Source organism: Alosa sapidissima, chromosome 22 (assembly GCF_018492685.1).
Source record: "Alosa sapidissima isolate fAloSap1 chromosome 22, fAloSap1.pri, whole genome shotgun sequence".
Lineage (NCBI taxonomy): Eukaryota > Metazoa > Chordata > Actinopteri > Clupeiformes > Clupeidae > Alosa > Alosa sapidissima.
This window is the reverse complement of record NC_055978.1, coordinates 26,491,082-26,508,439: the sequence shown is the minus strand read 5'-3', so window position 1 is coordinate 26,508,439 and position 17,358 is coordinate 26,491,082. Positions and strand designations below refer to the sequence as shown.

General features: G+C 41.5%; 1 protein-coding gene and 2 long non-coding RNA genes across 5 annotated transcripts in view; 2 read left to right on the top strand and 1 right to left on the bottom strand.

Moving 5' to 3' along the window:
* Positions 1 to 4,859: 4,859 nt before the first annotated feature.
* LOC121697493 (E3 ubiquitin-protein ligase Midline-1-like) overlaps positions 4,860 to 17,358 on the bottom strand; it is a 48,506-nt gene continuing 36,007 nt past the window's right edge. For all 3 annotated transcript variants that reach the window (XM_042079032.1, XM_042079030.1, XM_042079031.1), the window contains 8 exons: positions 14,611 to 14,706; positions 11,721 to 11,828; positions 10,659 to 10,807; positions 10,406 to 10,533; positions 9,575 to 9,718; positions 8,144 to 8,305; positions 6,356 to 6,563; positions 4,860 to 6,215 (listed from right to left, as the gene is read on the bottom strand). In XM_042079032.1, coding sequence (XP_041934966.1) covers positions 5,867 to 6,215; positions 6,356 to 6,563; positions 8,144 to 8,305; positions 9,575 to 9,718; positions 10,406 to 10,533; positions 10,659 to 10,807; positions 11,721 to 11,828; positions 14,611 to 14,706 — 1,344 coding nt within the window. In that variant the 3' untranslated portion in view covers positions 4,860 to 5,866. The remainder of the gene's footprint in view (positions 6,216 to 6,355; positions 6,564 to 8,143; positions 8,306 to 9,574; positions 9,719 to 10,405; positions 10,534 to 10,658; positions 10,808 to 11,720; positions 11,829 to 14,610; positions 14,707 to 17,358) is intronic.
* Positions 9,375 to 10,825, top strand: LOC121697494. The gene is made up of 3 exons (XR_006026467.1): positions 9,375 to 9,488; positions 10,409 to 10,559; positions 10,688 to 10,825. It is a non-coding gene; the product is annotated as an uncharacterized LOC121697494 (long non-coding RNA).
* LOC121697495 lies at positions 15,012 to 16,025 on the top strand. The gene is made up of 2 exons (XR_006026468.1): positions 15,012 to 15,234; positions 15,736 to 16,025. It is a non-coding gene; the product is annotated as an uncharacterized LOC121697495 (long non-coding RNA).

The window sequence follows — 17,358 nt, the reverse complement described above, 5'->3', positions numbered from 1 at the left end:
CAGCTGTGGTGCCGCACGCACAGTTCTAATTTCACCACATTGGCATCTATGACATGAACTGACCCATTGCTATCGCTCCTCAAGTCATCCCAAAAGTAAGTTGCCACTATCTTCTTCACTGTGGTCTGATAGCCAAAATGACCGCCTGTTGAAGCTTTGTCATGGCACTCCATAAGGACCTGATCTCGCTCTGCTGCATTCATAACCACTAGTCGCTTGATGTATTAGTCTTGAAATAGAGTCGGCCATCTACGACTTCATAGCCCTTGGCTGCTCTCTTGAAGCTCCCAGCTGCATACTGCCCAGGCCTAGCCTGGCGAGCCAGACCCACAGCCCAGGCCCACTGATATCAGGATGATGTGTGCCTTCTCTCAATAAATGCCATCATACAACTACGTTCAAAATAAATATCAAAAACCGTGTAAATGTTACCTTACCTTAACATTACCTTACCTTGCCTAATGTTACCTTAGTGTTGGTAATGCCTTCGTGTACTCAAGCAAAGGCTATGGTGGAAGAAAAACAAATTATCATTCATTCACAAACGGTTGACCACAAAGAGGCTAGCAGCTACTCGCTTAACCGTAGCTATTAACTGAGGGGGGAAAAAACACATACATGTGGGAAAAAAAACAAATACATGTATTTCCTCTCCCGATACAGACATACCGGTAAAAAAGGTAAAAAACGATTTCATATGTCTACAACTGTAAGATTGACTCTCGATTGAGTGATGGAAAACCCATAAATGAATGTTAGGCACAGACTGTTAGGGCTCCACTGTTAGATTTTATGTTAAAGACCAAAGGACTGATTAACTTTGCTTGTTTTCATGAGGGGAAGTGACAGTTGTGTAACTTCAAAATGTTATCAATCGATTGTTATGGTGAATTCAGTAATTCAATGAAACTTACCTTGATCGGTTGAGAGTTGTTGTTATAGCTGGAGGGTGATCTGCTGTCTCCCACGATAAATAAGGCGATATCCAAGAGTCGTCTTTCTTTTGGCTGAGGAGAATTGCTTTTGGCGGGAAGAATAAACTTTTGCTGCAGTTATTGGAACGCTATGCACGCCCGGATGCACACCCTGTTTGATCCAATCACATACACGGGTTTCCCGTTTACCAACAAAACTAGATGCGCTGCAGCCGTGGGGCAGAAGACGCTTGGTGGCCGTCCACAACGTTATAAACTTAACCTAAATAGTCCGCTGCTCTAAGCTACAATAGGATTTTTATTGTATACCCCTGTTGTCTCAATGATAATAACATCTCATTTCAGACTATATTTCAAAGTTTGCCGTTCATTTGCATTATTAATATAACATCGTATTTTGCCATTTTTGGCGAAGACATGCATTCCGTTAGGGATATTGAACATATTGAACATTCTCTAACCATCGTGATTTCGAATTGGTGCAGTTTTCCGCACAAAAACTAATTTTATTCTTTTGCTCTTTTGCATTGCTCTATGCTGTTCTATGGTGCTTTCTGCCTCTTGGTTGCGCACGCATGTTTTCGTGACGTTGCATAGAAAGCCATGTATACATCTTTCGTCGAGTAAGGGGAAATGCAAAGCACATAAATCAGTGTCATTAACCGTTATCTCCTTACCAGACAACATTCACTGTCCTTACTATAGTTTTCACCATGTCTGAGAAGTTGCCCAAAATTTGGATCTGGTACTTCCTACTGGCTTGATCGTCATGCCAGGGCAGGCAGGGATGGATTACTGCACGGGCCTACTGGGCCCAAGCCCAGGGGAAGTTAACACATATGCGACAATTTATTTATTTATTTTTCACATATGAGACAATTAGTGGGGCCCTTAATACATCAGGGCCCAGTGCCCCGGAAGTTCATAATCCGCCCATGAGGGCAGGGGTCGCTAACCTCTCTCTCCCCTGTAAGGTGGAGTGGCTTGGTCGTAGGGGGATGAAGTGGGACCAAGTGCTACCCTTGGGAGGCAGAAAAGGGGCGATGGGATGCGCCACAGATTCTCCATCCATGCCGGAGGAAATGACTTGGGGTACACCAGGGGACAGAGATCATCAAAAAGATCAGAGATGATCTTGTGTTGGTGATGTGTCTATTATAACTAACCCTCATGAAGTTGGGGTAGGCTACTAATAAAGATATAGTAGTTGCATGTGATTTCCTATGGAGGTCGCTCTATGTATTTGTAGAGACTAGACTGCTGTAGTAAATAGGATTGCAGTACATCATATATCCACTAGGTGGAAACCTACCTCCATGAGTAACTCACTTAGGGAGTATTCATATACCGGTGTTCTATGAGTTGGGTTCAGTTGTACGGTACTCGAAGTAATGAATGCCATGTTTCAGTAAAGTCACAGTAAGATACAAGTCCTGTGCCTGCGTCAGTTCTTATGTCAACAAAGAAATTACAACTGCGCTACTAGCAAACCCTTTCTTCTCTACCAACGCTACTTTGTGAACGTGTTTGAAAAGAACTCCTGGTTTTCGAAGAAATAATAAATAGCGTAACACACTCATGACATCTTGATTATTTACATGTAGCTTTCCTCATGTTTGCCAACTACTTGGAACTCAGCAATGACTGCAAATTAAAAGCATTTCTGTCGAGTTTGCAGTAGTAAAGTGCATGGGAGGAACTCCAGTGAGTGAAGCACGTTTTTGCTATTGCTAGCCACCCAGAAAAGTAACCTTTAGTGCTGTTGAAAGATGTTTTTATAAAAACCAGTCGGAGTATGAATATGGTTAATGTTTATAACAAACTTTGGAATACGATGCAGTCGAATGTTAATGTCCCAGACGAGAATGTTAATGTTTCCCCGCCACTCTGATACATGCCATATCATTCAGACTTTCCCTTGTTACAACAGATTGTTTTGACAACGTGGGCTGTCATGACAGGTCACCATGGTAAAAACAGAATGTTTGAGAAAAGCATCAAGACGCCTCCAGAAAACAGGCGGTCAGATGTGACTGCGGCCAGTTGGAAAACCTCTGTCTAGCGGTAGTTAAAAGTATCTCTGAGAATTCCTGAAAAGTCCATGTTTAGCAGAAGACGAGGCCTTGTGAATAATCAGTGAATGGTGACGAATTGCATATTAGGGACGACTTAACTATAAGTCGATTTAAAAAAAAAAAAAAAAACTATCACACTATGCTGCAGATCCGTTAGTAAACTAAATCGCCTGGGAAGGTGCCCATGAAATCAAAAAGGCTTGAAATTGTTATTATGTTATAACAGTAGAGTAGCATATGGGCGGAGTATGAAAACCATGTTCTTTTTTTCAAAATATAATCACAATTATCCAAACACCACACTTCATTTGCATAATTCCTAGATTGTTTGCAAAATGACACACTTCAGTCAAAACATACACACTTCAGTCAAAACATACACACTTCAGTCAAAACATACACACTTCAGTCAAAACATACACACTTCAGTCAAAACATATGCACATATTTCTGGAAATGCTAGTTTTCATTTAACCAACACAGTCCTCAATGATCAGACACTATTGCAGCCAGTTTCACACTGCTGTGATAAATAAAAAACACATTTGTAAAAAAAAAAACTAATGTTAATAAATAGCATGCTAGATTTTTGTTGTGTTATGTAAGGGATAATTTAGATGACAAAAAATAGTGACAAACTCACAACATTCTTCATGATTAGTTTGAGATATAGGGAGAACGTACACAAATAGGCCTACTATAAACTTACCAAGCACTGCACAACACTGATGCTGCAGACTGAATATTTCAAGTATTTATTTCAATACTTACAGCATTTCTTACCATAATCAGTTACAGTAATCAACCAACAATGAAATCAAAGAAACAAATAAAATCTGTAGACAAATAAAAATGACTGCATGAAGTACATACACTTTGACTCTGAAGAAAAACTACTGTAAACGCTTCTGCCTTGAGTGCTGCGTTTTCAAATTAGCACATGTGTGCTTCCACACCTGGTGGATGTGCTTATCCAATTAGTTCATTAGTGTGGTCATTGGCAATCCGGGGCTTTGTAATGACAAGGAAGTAACCTCACAATCCTTATCTGTGTCTAAGGTGGGAAAATGGGTGTAGAGTTTTACAAATCACCGTGTGTAATGTTTTGCAAAAAGGGTGAAGCAGACATTGTGTGTAATGCTGTGCAAATCTGTGGAGGTGTTTTGCTCCTTGGAGTAGAATTTTGCAAATTGTGTGGAAGTTTTTATTTTAGTGTCTAAACTAAATTTACATTTAGATTTATATGTAGATTTCCTTGTGTTTTACCATCTACTAGGAACTGAGCTTTGATTGCAAAAGGAAATCAGTTATGTCGAGTTTGCAGTGAATTGGAACTCCAGTGAGTGAAGCACGTTTTTGCTATTGCTAGCCACCATTGAGCAAAGTCAAAGTTTTAGTGCCCCATAATCCTATGGCAGCAAAAGGACACACTTAAGGAGATATTCTTAAATGTGTATTTGTCCTAATACTGGTGGGTACGACAACATTGTTAGTTCACACAGTTGTCTCCCATGGACATCAGACAAAAGCTTCCTGGAGTGAAGGAAGTGGTTCCGTTGCCTTCAGGAAATTCTATGAATGGATGCGACAGCATGTTGAGTAATTTTAGACAGAAGCACTGGTAAGAAAGGAGGGGACCTCACCAAAGGAATGAAGCTCTAATGGCTTTGTTTTACCCACCACCGTTTCACAATTTTGTTCATCTTTGACCGGAACAAAGTTTATTTAATTATTTTATCCGGTTATAGATTTCTCTCTTAAACCATCCACGACTTACCTACAAGAAATGTTCACATTTATATCCTTTCTTCCGACTGACTGGTTTAAAAAAAGTCAAGTCAGTTCAGCATCAGAAAATGGATAATGTGGTCAATTTTATTTAAGTCTTCAACAAATAGAAATCGTACTGTACAGTGACACAATCAACTGATTTATCTGTTAATATTATCTTTCCAGAAGTTCTTAAGAAAAATACATTTGACCACTAGTTTACTTAGGAGAATAATAACCAACTTGATGAGCTTGATGCAGTCTTTCTTCCTTCTAAAGCAAAATGTACTATAAAATGTCATGTTTCTCTTCTGACTACATACTGACACTGACAGTAACATATAAGCACAGTATTAAACACGTGTTGAGTGTCCTAGCACAACCAGTCCCATGGTGTGTATTGTGTCCATATTTAGTCTTGCAGTGTTTTTGAATCTTTCAGTTGACCATTTAATGAAACATAAATGATAAAACTGACAAAAGATGAAGAAGTAACTAATGTTTCACATGATGAGTAAGAGAATGACGAAGTTAACCAAGTTACAAAGTTATATGTCGTCGTTTTTTTTTTCCTTTTGTTTTTTGATTAAATGGAAGGAAAATCACAACAATTGCACCATAATATCCATATTTTTTTCAAACATAACACCCATTTCCCTAAATAATCCTTTTCATAAATAAAACATAAACATAGCTGTGCAAACATATAGTCTACAATAGATTCCAATTGATAATCTGCTTTTTCACTTTTGCTCGTTGGAATTGCCTTTGTTGGTAAAGCAAACCACCATATATAATTTGCAAGAAAATGAACAACATAAATATATTTGCATCTTAGGGCTTTATATTGCACCACAAATTGCGTGGTCACCTTCATTCCTTTTCTATATACTAGAGTGCTACATCACACATGGAGGGGTGAGAGGAGACGGGTATGATCCAAGGTGCCTACTGTGACATAGTGGAGTGTTTTTATGGGTGGGGTGGGGGGGAGCAGGAGTTTCAGGTGGCCTGTGTCGGTCCAAAGAGTTCTGAAGCTGCCTGTTTCATTTCCCAACAGACCCCCATGGTGACTTTATTTTGAGGTCAATCGAGAGGTTCGACACCCTCCAGGTGGTCAGGGATGGGCAGGCCAGTGAGCACTGTCAGACATTTGTTCCACACATTGAAAACGGGGCAGACGGGCTGGGTGAAGGACACGTGGAAGGTGTGCAGGTGCTGGGAACCCACGGCATCGTAGAAGGCCAGGGAGCCGGCGTCGTAGTCGAGGAGCACTCCCACGCGGCGCAGGTGGGGGGACGGCTCGATGGCCATCTCTTTGCTGTTGTGGCGCACCACCCAAGAGTTGTTGCAGCGACAGAGCACCCAGGAAGCCGGATTCTTGCCAATCCACTCGTGTTTGGGTGCAGATTTGTAGGCAATACCCACTGCGTACCTTTAGAGCAGAGACAAACAGCCATGCAAAAATCAGAACTCATCACAAATTTTATTTGTGTGAATAACTTTTTTAATATTGTCACTAAGTTGTCCCACTACAGTACCCATAGAAAATAATAAATAATAATAAATAATTACCAGGTGCTTCCTCCAATCAGAGCTTCCCAGTAATGGCGCCCGCTGTCTATGTAGACATTTGCAGTGACACCATAGCTGCTCTGGCTGCTGAAACGTTCCTGACCATGGCTTTTCTTTGAAGAGGTCTCATCCCGTTCTACTGTCAAGTTGTCATGAGAGACCTTCAGCTTCCTGTGAGCAGACTTGGGGTCAAGCTTGAATGGCTGACCTGAGGAAGACATAAATGCTGTTATCTGTTTCATCTAAAAACTGGATGTACCACATAGTGGTACATACCTTGACCCCCCGCATGGTGTTATTGTCATGGGCGCCATGGCGCCATGGAAGGTGGCTATTGTTAAGTGTTTTGTTTCTTGTTTTCTTGGAACCCCATCTTATTTTTGGTAGCCTGGCGAGCCAGACCCACATTAAAATGTAGGGTCTGGGCACTCACCGTTCGCAGTGCTCAGTCCGAGGGGCGGGATAATCAGTTGTCTTTCAAATTCCCTCTGCACGCAATAGGACAGCGGCAGCGCTATGAGTCCCATGCGTTTCCCACCAGCGGAGCTAGTTCAGGGGTTCCCAAACTTTTCCACGACAAGGCCCCCCAAATACCACTAGGTTCTGGCCAAGGACCCTCTTGATGTTTTATTTATTAAACCCATCGACAATACTACGGCAAATGTAAACATACATTAAGCTAATCTAATAATTATTTTAGCCACAACCACATCGCGATGGAGCATACAGTGTGTAAACATTTTATTTGGGGCTTTCTGCTATATGAGAGCCACCACTCTACTATTATTCCCAGTCATTATCATGGGAAATATGTTCAGATATGTGTCACATTATTATAATGGCATTGTATAACAACCCTCATAGTATATTTTAAATGTTTCAAATGTATTTATTTCTTTATTTTCCCCTCCAACTTGCTGAGGCCCCCCTGACACCCCCTCGCGGCCCCCACTTTGAAAACCACTGGGCTATAGTTCAAACGTTTGCCAACATAATAAAAGCTTAACTCGTGTCACACTGTTCGCCAGCAGCAACATCCATCTTATTTGTTTTCAAGTAGCAGGGAATTCAAGCCAAACCGTTGCAACTCTGCCATCAATCATTATGTTAAGCCCACCTAACGACTCTATACACGATTTCAATGGCCTGATTAAGTTTTGATTTCTGGAGCTCACAAGCCAACGGAGAGTTCCTAGACTAGCCCTGGCAGCAAATGTAATTTGATGCAAATGTCTACATAGACAGCGGGCAGCCATTTGCTGCCGCTAGGGGCGCGTCTAGATTTCTAGGCTATATTTTTGGTCTTAGCATGGGACTCACTAGTAGCAGTACCGGAAAGGGACATAGGATGGCGCTGTTGGTTTAACCCTGGTATTAGATAGCCAGCAAGTCTCGAGGTCTTATTCAAGTGTAGGAGAGGATTATAAGCGCCACTCATGGATGTTGATAATTGAGTTTACTTGATTTCAGGTGAGTCCCAAGCACAGATAGAAACCAAGTTACATTGTTGGCTATCTGTACATGTTCAAGCAGATTTACCACATTGTATAATGTTTTTATTTGATAATTGTGTTTATTTGGGATTGATGCTAGCTAGCTAGCTAACATTAGACCACATAATTAACTATTATAGCCTAGAGGGGTCACAGATAGCACTAAAATCAAAGTATGCATACATTTGTGTTAAAAATTCACATACATTTCTTTCAGTTCAAATGGTTAATCTTATCAATATCTATCACATTTCATTTATTACTACAGTATCAATTGTAGTATATAAATTCTTACTGTTGGTCTTGAGGGTCCCTGGCTCACTGCTGCGGCTGCCAGCCTGGTTGATGGCTTTGACGATGAAGATGTACTTAGTCCCACTCTGCAGGCCATGGACAGTGTAGTGGTTCTGCTTGATGTTGGGCACAATCATCCAGCTGTCCATGGAGTTACACAGGCCTGGTAGGGATGAAGCAGTTTTGTAATAAGCTGTAAATTAATAACATGGTGCTTTAGGAAGATAACTCTTACGTACAGTACAAGAGGTACTTTAGATGTGAATAGATGGAGCACCTCAGAATCTTGCATAGTTGAAAAAGTATTTTAAAACGGCGTAATTAAGGGTGGACAGTTTAGGCTAATCCATTCATCTGAATGTTCAATCTGTTCATGGTATGGGCTAAGGCTTAATGGCATCCAGAAATGCAAAACAACCGTGACATCTCAGCTGTGTTTCATTTAATTTTAATCAAATCGGGTCTATCACATGTAGGAATCATTTTCACTCTCCTGGTCTTAATGGGTCAGTAGGTTCAATCGGACCGCTGTGGGTGTGCTAAATGCAATGCACAGTTCTGCCTATCATCCATGTATTGCTTTCCTCAATCCCACAACTAGACAAGTTGTCGTTTAGTGATCAGTTGAGATCAGGCCTTGCTCCTCCAGCAGGAGCTCACAAATGTCACAAGCTACCGATATAACTTATTCCTCCCTGGCACCTAAACCATTGCATTGCAGTGAGGCGCTTGAGATCACCGAGACACTTCTCACTCGTTCTGACAGGAGGACGAGATGTGAAATGAGGGCATGAAATGAGATGCATCAGCGTGGGGGTCCCCGCAGCTGAAGGGGGAAGGGGGAAGGGGGAAGTGTCATTTTAAGTTTTACGCCTCCCTCTGAGGAGAGTGCTGATGACTACATTAGCTGTAAAACAACCAGATGTGAAAACAACGAGTAGCCATCACATTCTGTTATTTATTTATGTGTTTACTTATCTGTTTATTTATGAACGGTATTTATGAACGGAAGTGGTGAGAGTGGAGTGTGAAAAGCAATCACACATTGAGTGTTATGTCAGGGCAGACAGAAACTGGCTGAGAAAGTGCTCCTCGTGAACTTTTGCTCCCCAGAAATATTTATGTTGCCCTTTATAAAGTCATCTTTGTGTGACTGGGTCCCAATTGTGAAGGGTGTGAACATCTCCTGCCTGATGCATTTCAACATGAATTTTCTGGGTGCAGCACTGTTTTTCTCAACAGAAGGCTTTCAAGCATGTGGGGTCTCATGGTTCAAGACATTTGGAAATCTCTGGTCTCTGACAGCCAGCAGCCAGTCATCCATATTCTGTCTCTCATGAATAAAGGTGAGTTATTTTTTTATCAGTTTAGTGGAATGGAATATGTAAAAGTTATGAAATGTAATGAAAAATGGTAAGAGTGTTACACTTACTGACGATGTTGGACTGCCCAGTGAAGATGGCGTACTGAAGCTCATAAGACACCACGCTAAACTCATCGTCCGATGTCCAGTGAACGGTGATGGTGTCATAGGAGGCTGTGCACAGTTCCTCTCTTATATTAGGAGGGTCAGGAGCTGTAAGGGAAAGCGGAGTGAATTCAGATTCACTATTTCTGATTCAGATTCACTATTTCTGATTCAGATTCACTATTTCTGATTCAGATTCACTTCCTGTCTCAGTCTCCAGTGTGACGTGCCTCTGGGATGTGGATGATCATTAGGATGGAGTGTATATATAGTGTGGCCATAAAGTCAAAGATTGTGCCGTTGGAGGTGGTTTTGCTCCTTATGCACACAAATGATTTAGCCTAAATGTTTAGTCATCCATTTAGTTAGTGTGCTAGGGTCAGGCCAATTTTTTGACATTATTGCAAAACATGGCAATACTTTTAAAGGATCCTACCTGAAAACTATGAGCACAACTACTATGATTAAGCACACTGCTGTAAATCAATCTGATATGTATATGTATGGCTTTGCAAATGCTATGATTCCAAATCATAGTGCAAGATGTTTTAACAAGCGTGTATGCCTGTAGCCCAAGGGCCTTCTGTACTCTGGCTCTGAACTATTTTTCAATATCAACTGTGGTATCCACTATCCACTGTACTGTGCTAACTTATTGAGATCCCCTGAGTTGCTCCAGGGGGATTGTCCCTGCAATTGGCCTCTGTGAAGCGTCATTTAAGTAGATAAATAAATAAATGGTATCTAATTAGTAGCTGTGAATGAGCATGTTTGAGTTTTGTAATTATATCTTACCAGTTAGATAATCCAAAGTCTCCAGCAACTTCTTCTCCCGGGTGAAATCCAGGGCAAAAGTGTCAAACGTGTCCGTCAAGTTTATCTCAGGAATCAACACCTGGGAAGATGCTGTTGCCATGGAAACTCTGGGGAGAAAAACATGTCATTCATGGTATGAAAACAAACAGTTTCAAATGCATTCTATTTATCTTGCAAGCTGGTCTTAAACTACATGACCCAGTATCTGCTTGCAGTCTGCAGCTGACCACACCTCTCAGAGATGCTCTTGGCTGTCTGCAGGAAGCGGGCATGGTCGGTCTCCTTCAGCGTCTGGTCAGCTTGAGTGATGAGGGCGGAGGATCGCTCGATGCACTGCTTGCAGTTGGAAATCTGCTGGGCCAGTTTTCGCAGACGCACCACCTGAGTGCAGGAGCAGGAAACAGACCAGTCCTGTCATTGATGCAGGCAAGTGTCCCAACCAAACCACTACGTTCCCATGATACATCTTAAAGTAGCATACAGCATCCTTTTCATGTTTGACATTTCGTTTGAATTTAGAGCGAACTTACTAATACATACATGTGAATTAATCTTCCTATGGAAAGGGAAAACAAAAAGCAAGATTCAAGATTGAAATGGATTGTTATTCTCCTGCATCTACAAAATGAACATGTTGATACACATTGCTGTTGTAATCCACATGTAGGTCAGGCAAAATAAGGACAAGATCCAGAGTTTGTCTTAAATTTACCCCACATAATCATACCTTTTAAACCCTACAATAATCCCTTGTCCTCTCCAAGTTATTTCTTCTAAACGTTCTGCTCTACTTTTAGCTTTACGCTGTCACATGTGTGGCACAAATTTAAAATGGCTTCCTAGAGCTATGACAAAGAACTGAACACTGATATGTCTACAGACAGAGGAAATTGCATCCCCTGTTGGGTTGTGGGGGTGAGCTGTGGTGCAATCAGCAGCATCCCAGACATATTTGGGTCCAAATGCCCACCGTCACTCTCAACTGTTATATACACATAAAGGCAAAAAGCCTCAAAAATATCCTTAAAAATGAAATTGCATGCTTGAACATGGAATAATACTAATATGTTTAATTGCCTTTTAGCATTTACATGATACAGTTCTCGATCAAGAAACTGGCCATGTAATACTGAATAACTATTTAATTGCATGGCCCTGTTGGACTGTATATAATCATATCTTACAAATCACAACTGAACCTCATATGCTGTTACAAATGTAACCACACATGCTGTGGGTTAATTTCAATAATAATCAATCGGTGGGTTCTTATCAATAATAAATAAGTCATTACCTTGCCCTCTTTGATCTTGGTGCCAATGATTTGCCTTCTCTGATTGATGATTTCAATCAGGAGATCACACTCCTCGAGCAGTTTGCCTTCCTGACGAGATGCATTCACCTGATGACACAGACAGATGCATAATGGAACCTGTACATTTCTTGGGGTGGTTTTCACAGAGCAGCTCTGTAATGCTGTGGCCTGTGTTGTGTTTCTTTACACATTTCCTCACCATACCTAATACATCAACTTTGAGAAGGGCAGACTTATATGAGATAAAAGGCCATGCATATAAACCACTGCCAGTGTTCTTCTTATACAGCAAGTGAGTTTTAACTGAATGGCTCTATAACAACATAAAACATACAGTGAAGTGCATTCACACAGGTAACAATTTCATAGTAACACAACACAGTAAACAGAGATGTTATTTAATAGGGTCCCTAGGGCCCACTATTTGAGCTTCATCTATGGAAACAAAAACACCATCTGTCATTGGATCTTTGTTAATCTCTTTTTTCTTTAGATTTGTTTAAGCAGACAGTTATGACATACTTAAGGATTCCTATGGGATGTATATTATTAGTACCTTTTCATTATTAATCATAATATTTATATTTACAGCACGTGCTAGTGTATACAAACTGGTCCACAGCCATCACATATGAATTCTGTAGAATCAAATCATGATTCTACAGAATTCCCAAGGCATTATGAGGTAATTTTTGTCTATATAAATCAGTATTTGCTGAAAGTCCAATTAAAGTCTAGTTGTGTCAACTCTAAATAAGCTTCACAAATAAAAGAAAACACCATCATGGCTCATAATACTGTAGCCACTGTCATAACTGAAAAAATATAGAGATTTATTGCAGCAATAGTACCGGTAGGTTAGGTACTATGGTTATGAGACACACTTTGTACACATAGATGTGCTAACCACAGGCTGAAAAAGGAGGACAGCCATTTTCCCCTCTCTCTGGCTGCTACAGTGGAGTGGTCTGAGGCAGACGGCTAAGTGAATCATTTAACCTGGGGTAATGGGAGGCAGGAACAGAGCCACTTTAAACACAACACAACACAGCAAAGACCACCAAAGAGGCACAATGTTTTTGTTGTAAGGGAATTCAAAGACATGTTATCTACTGGTCTTGCTTTTTTGTTCATCCTTAAGAGGTAAACTGTCTTTGTAAATTCATAACAGCATATATTAAAAACATGCATGTGCCTTCTTTGCTCATATAATCGCATTCCTATATCCCAATGTTGTAACTAAAGGTGTATTAGGTCAATTTGGTTTGAGACATAGGAACCAAGGCTAGGTCAACGATAGGGATAGGATATAGGATACACTATGTTGTGCTTGAGAGTAAAACTTCCAAACCTCCCAGCAACGGTCGCCAGACCCCCACATGAGGCTGAATTAATCATGCACATGCTCATAATGCACTCAGTCGCCTGCACAAAATTTGACGGTAGCATGCTCAGAGTTCGCACTGCGTGTGTTTTAAAGGGACAGAGACATGTAAGATGAGACTCTGAAAAGCCCTGACCTAAATGCAACATGAAAAGCTCCGCGGCATTTTCATGGTTCTGTTGACTTACCGAATGTATTATTGAAAGACACCCTGTCCGTGCACACAAGCAGCGCATTCTTTTAGGCTCAGAGGAGGCTAAAGTAAGTTTAGAGTGTGGGACAGAGTGGTGCATTCTGCTGGGCTCCGTAATTGCCATAAGATGTGCACACTTACACATGGGGTCCCATAACCCGTGCGTGACAAACAGCCACCAAGCAGCGTCTGACCCCAGGGAACAGCCCAGTTCATCGGTGTGCTATTTCAGTGGATTCACTGAACTATGAACTGGATCAAAGCGAAGCAGTGCATCTCCGCTATTACATCGATATTTGAACTAGTTCTAGCCCGAAGCCTTAAAGTGATATTTAATCACTGTGGATGTCCCTTGGAACTCATCATGACATTGTGTCTCCTTTCCCCTTGTTGTTGGTAACACAATTGCAGTGGGCAATTAGCAAGAAAGCCAATCTGAGCAGTTCTCTTTGGATTTTGGATTGGATTTACTTTATTGTTAGTGGGAAGACTAGCCCAGATACATGTCTTAGTTTAGCTTCAAATTGGGTTATCAACAACTGGTCAAACAGAATTCTCAGGCTGCTAGCCCAGCTGGCTTCGTCTCTCGTCTGATAACTAAAGATGGTGACAGCTGCCATGCCATGGCACTCTGATTATGCACTGAGGCTTAATGAGTCATGGTCCAGACGCATGGACCCTGCTTGTGCCAGGCATCTCAAGCCCCTCCTCTCTCAATGTTCTATTTTAAAATATGAGGAAAATACCATAGAGATTTTAAGAACAACTCATATGTTGTTCATATGATATATTTATGATATAATGTGAAATATGAATATATGTCACATTATATATTTCCCATGCACATAATATGGCAAATTATTTCCAAGGCAAATACAGTAATGCATGCTCCATTGACTATATTATGGATTTAAAATATATATTTGCTTGAGAACCAGTGGTTGAATTAATTATTAATTGATAATATTTGGTCAATTGTATTTTGTTTTATAGTATTTTTGTAAAGATTTGAGTAAATCTGATAAGAAACAGGCTACAGGCTTAATACTAAGCATCATCACAACAACCATTCTATGTAGTCTTCTTCGTGTAGGAGAAATGCACCCAAGCATTCATTATACTTTAGCACTGAGCTGAGCTCAAGTATCCGCTTGTATTTCAGAGCTCACTACAGTTTAATCTTTCTTGGCGTTATACATCTAAGTACCATCTTCGCGGGAGACATCTGTATGCACAGGCAGTTGTATACATGCAACCAGAGTGTGCACAGAAGCAACAGATTGGACACTCACCTCCACGTGTTGGCAGGTCTGAATCAACTTCCCCATCAGGGATTCCAGCTCGTTGTTCCTCTTGATCAAGCTGCCGAGGTTAGACTCCAGGGCTTGCTGAAAAAATATAGAAGAGAGAAACTTACTATGTCTGCAAAGATGAACCACATCAGAGAACCATTCACAGGTCACAGGCGACTGTCAATTCGGTCAATTCACGAAAAGAAGTCTCGGACAAGCACGGACCGCACTCCTACACTTAGAAGGTTCCTAGAGAAAAATAAACTAACCGTAGCATCATAGCTAGATAAGACTAAACCAAGCTACAGTACAGCTGACATGGTCTGAATTTCCCTTTTTTTTATTTTTTTGTCCTGCTGTCCAGCCATTCCCAGTGGTGTTGCCCCCCCAGTCATGGGGCATTGGTGACTGACCTCTGGCCGGTGCCCTCCTCCCTGATGCCTCCTCATGCTAAGCGCTGTGAGTGCGACCTGGGAGAGCGGCGCGCTGCTGCTGCGACTGGGAGAGGCGACTGGGAGCACAGCTCAGAACCAAGCCATGCAGAAACGCACTCAGCCGAGAAATCAGGCATCAAAAGCCCCAACTGACAGTCGGCCTGTCCACCTATCAGCAGAGCTCTTTTATGTAAGCACTTCCTCTTCTCTCTCCCCTGCTGCCCAGAATCAAACAGGCTCCATCTTCTTTATTTTCACTATCATCATATTATTGTCCGGCGGACCATATTAAGCTACGCTGGGATGGTCAGCGAGGATTAAAGGCAGCTCCCCTATGGGCATGCAGGATAAACAGACGCAGAGAGGATTGTGACGGAGTTTACCAGTTAATGGACGGCCTTAATTCTCCGCTGACACAAAAGGACTTTACATTCCGCAGATCTGACCTCTATTCTATTCTATTGATTCTAAATTCTAAATATACTTTCTTCAAATTGGGACCAAAAAAAAAAAAAAAAGTAGACTGGTAATGGGCCTGTCTGATCCAGAAAATTCAGAGGTACAATATATTCAATGCAAGCACTGTCCTTCTGATTCCCATTAAAATGTGTTTGCTTCCTGGTGGCCCTTCTGAAAATCAGGCAGAAGGAGTTTGAGAGCATCATCTTTCCTCAATTATTTCTGTTTGCAGGGTGAAGAGGAGTGAGGTAATATAATTTGCGTTTGTGTAAACAGCCCTCATCAGAGCCAATATGGCAGTGTACCACTCTGGGGACAGTTCTCAATAAGCCCTTGTTCTTCAGATGTACACAGACACAGATGTGAAGACAGCAGAGCCATGAAGGCAAACAGTAGATAAAAGACAGGCAGAGATGGCAAAGGAAAGATGAACCACACACATGAGCAGCAGGCAGAGTGAAAATACAACAAAATGCGCAAAGGAAATTGAATAAAAATGTGCCGTGATGTGCACTGAAACAGCATTTTGTCATGTCATAGATGTCATGTCATGTCCCTGTATGTCATACAGTAAGCATAGTGTCATATAACAGTAAGCTGCTATCAAAGCACAGTACTGGAGAACACAGGGATGCTTATGATAATGTGACTATAAATACAATGAGACTTTTGTAGGGGATTACTGGGAACTCCAAACAATACTCAAGCGCTCAAAATGAAATCGCACCGACACATTAACGCTACTAATTTCAGTGGAATCCTAAGAGCACAGTTCTGTCGGCTCACTGCACCTGACTGGTATACAGAGCAAAGGTATGTGTGCTCGGAGACTAAACCTCAGGTGCTGACATCAGCTCCACTAGAAACGACAGCAAACCAGACCTATCACTGGTAGGACACAAATGGCAGGCTAGCTTCCCTAAAGCATCCTTGACATTTCCAAAAAAAGAGAAGGAGGAGTAATCCAAAGCAATTGTCTACTCAGTCAGTCACTGTCACAGTGGCATGCACTCCTAATAGAAACAGCAATTCAGATGTGAGACCACCTGCCTCCCCCAAGAGGAAGATAATCCCTTGGACTGCTGAGAAAAATTACCTGACAAACACATTACAACACTGCTTATGACCGTAAATACTGTACGTCTTCATTTGACTCATTTGTAGTCAGTTGACAAGTCTGTATTTTTTTTTATTTCTCGTACCAAGTGACTCCCTGTGCCATGTGGTGCTCTATATTTCAAGTTCAACTCCAAATACAACCCATCTGTCTGTCTTGGGCAGATAAACACCCTGATTATGTTTATTGCTGAGACAAGCAGCTTTGAGCCAAGCCACAGCAAGAGTCAGTCCGTTTAGTCTAAACAGTACTGGGAGGGGGCAGGGACTGATCAGAATAAAGACAAAAGTGAATCTGTACAGCTAAGACAGTAAGATATAAATAGTGATAATCTTCCAGCCATGGTCAGACTTTGAAACTGTTACCAAGATAAGAAATTTCTTAATACGACAGCAGTGAAATTAGAAAAGTTATATTGTGGACTTCCGCAACCTTATATAGAGGTGTCTAGTTATCATCTGTGTGTTCCAGGTCTGCATATGTACGCATGAGAAGGAGCATGATGGGGGTGGGGTGGAGGAAATGGCTGGCTCCTCCACCTGTGTTGTTGGTTGGAGGCCAGCTTGTGGAGAGAGGGAACTGTGTTCCATTTCTTTTTTTCCGCTGCTTGCCTTTTACAAGCCCTAGGCTTTTAGTCACTTTCTCTCTAGCGTGTGCGCCCATCCACCCACACACACACACACACACACACACACATGCACGCACACACACACATACACACACACATGCACACATAGA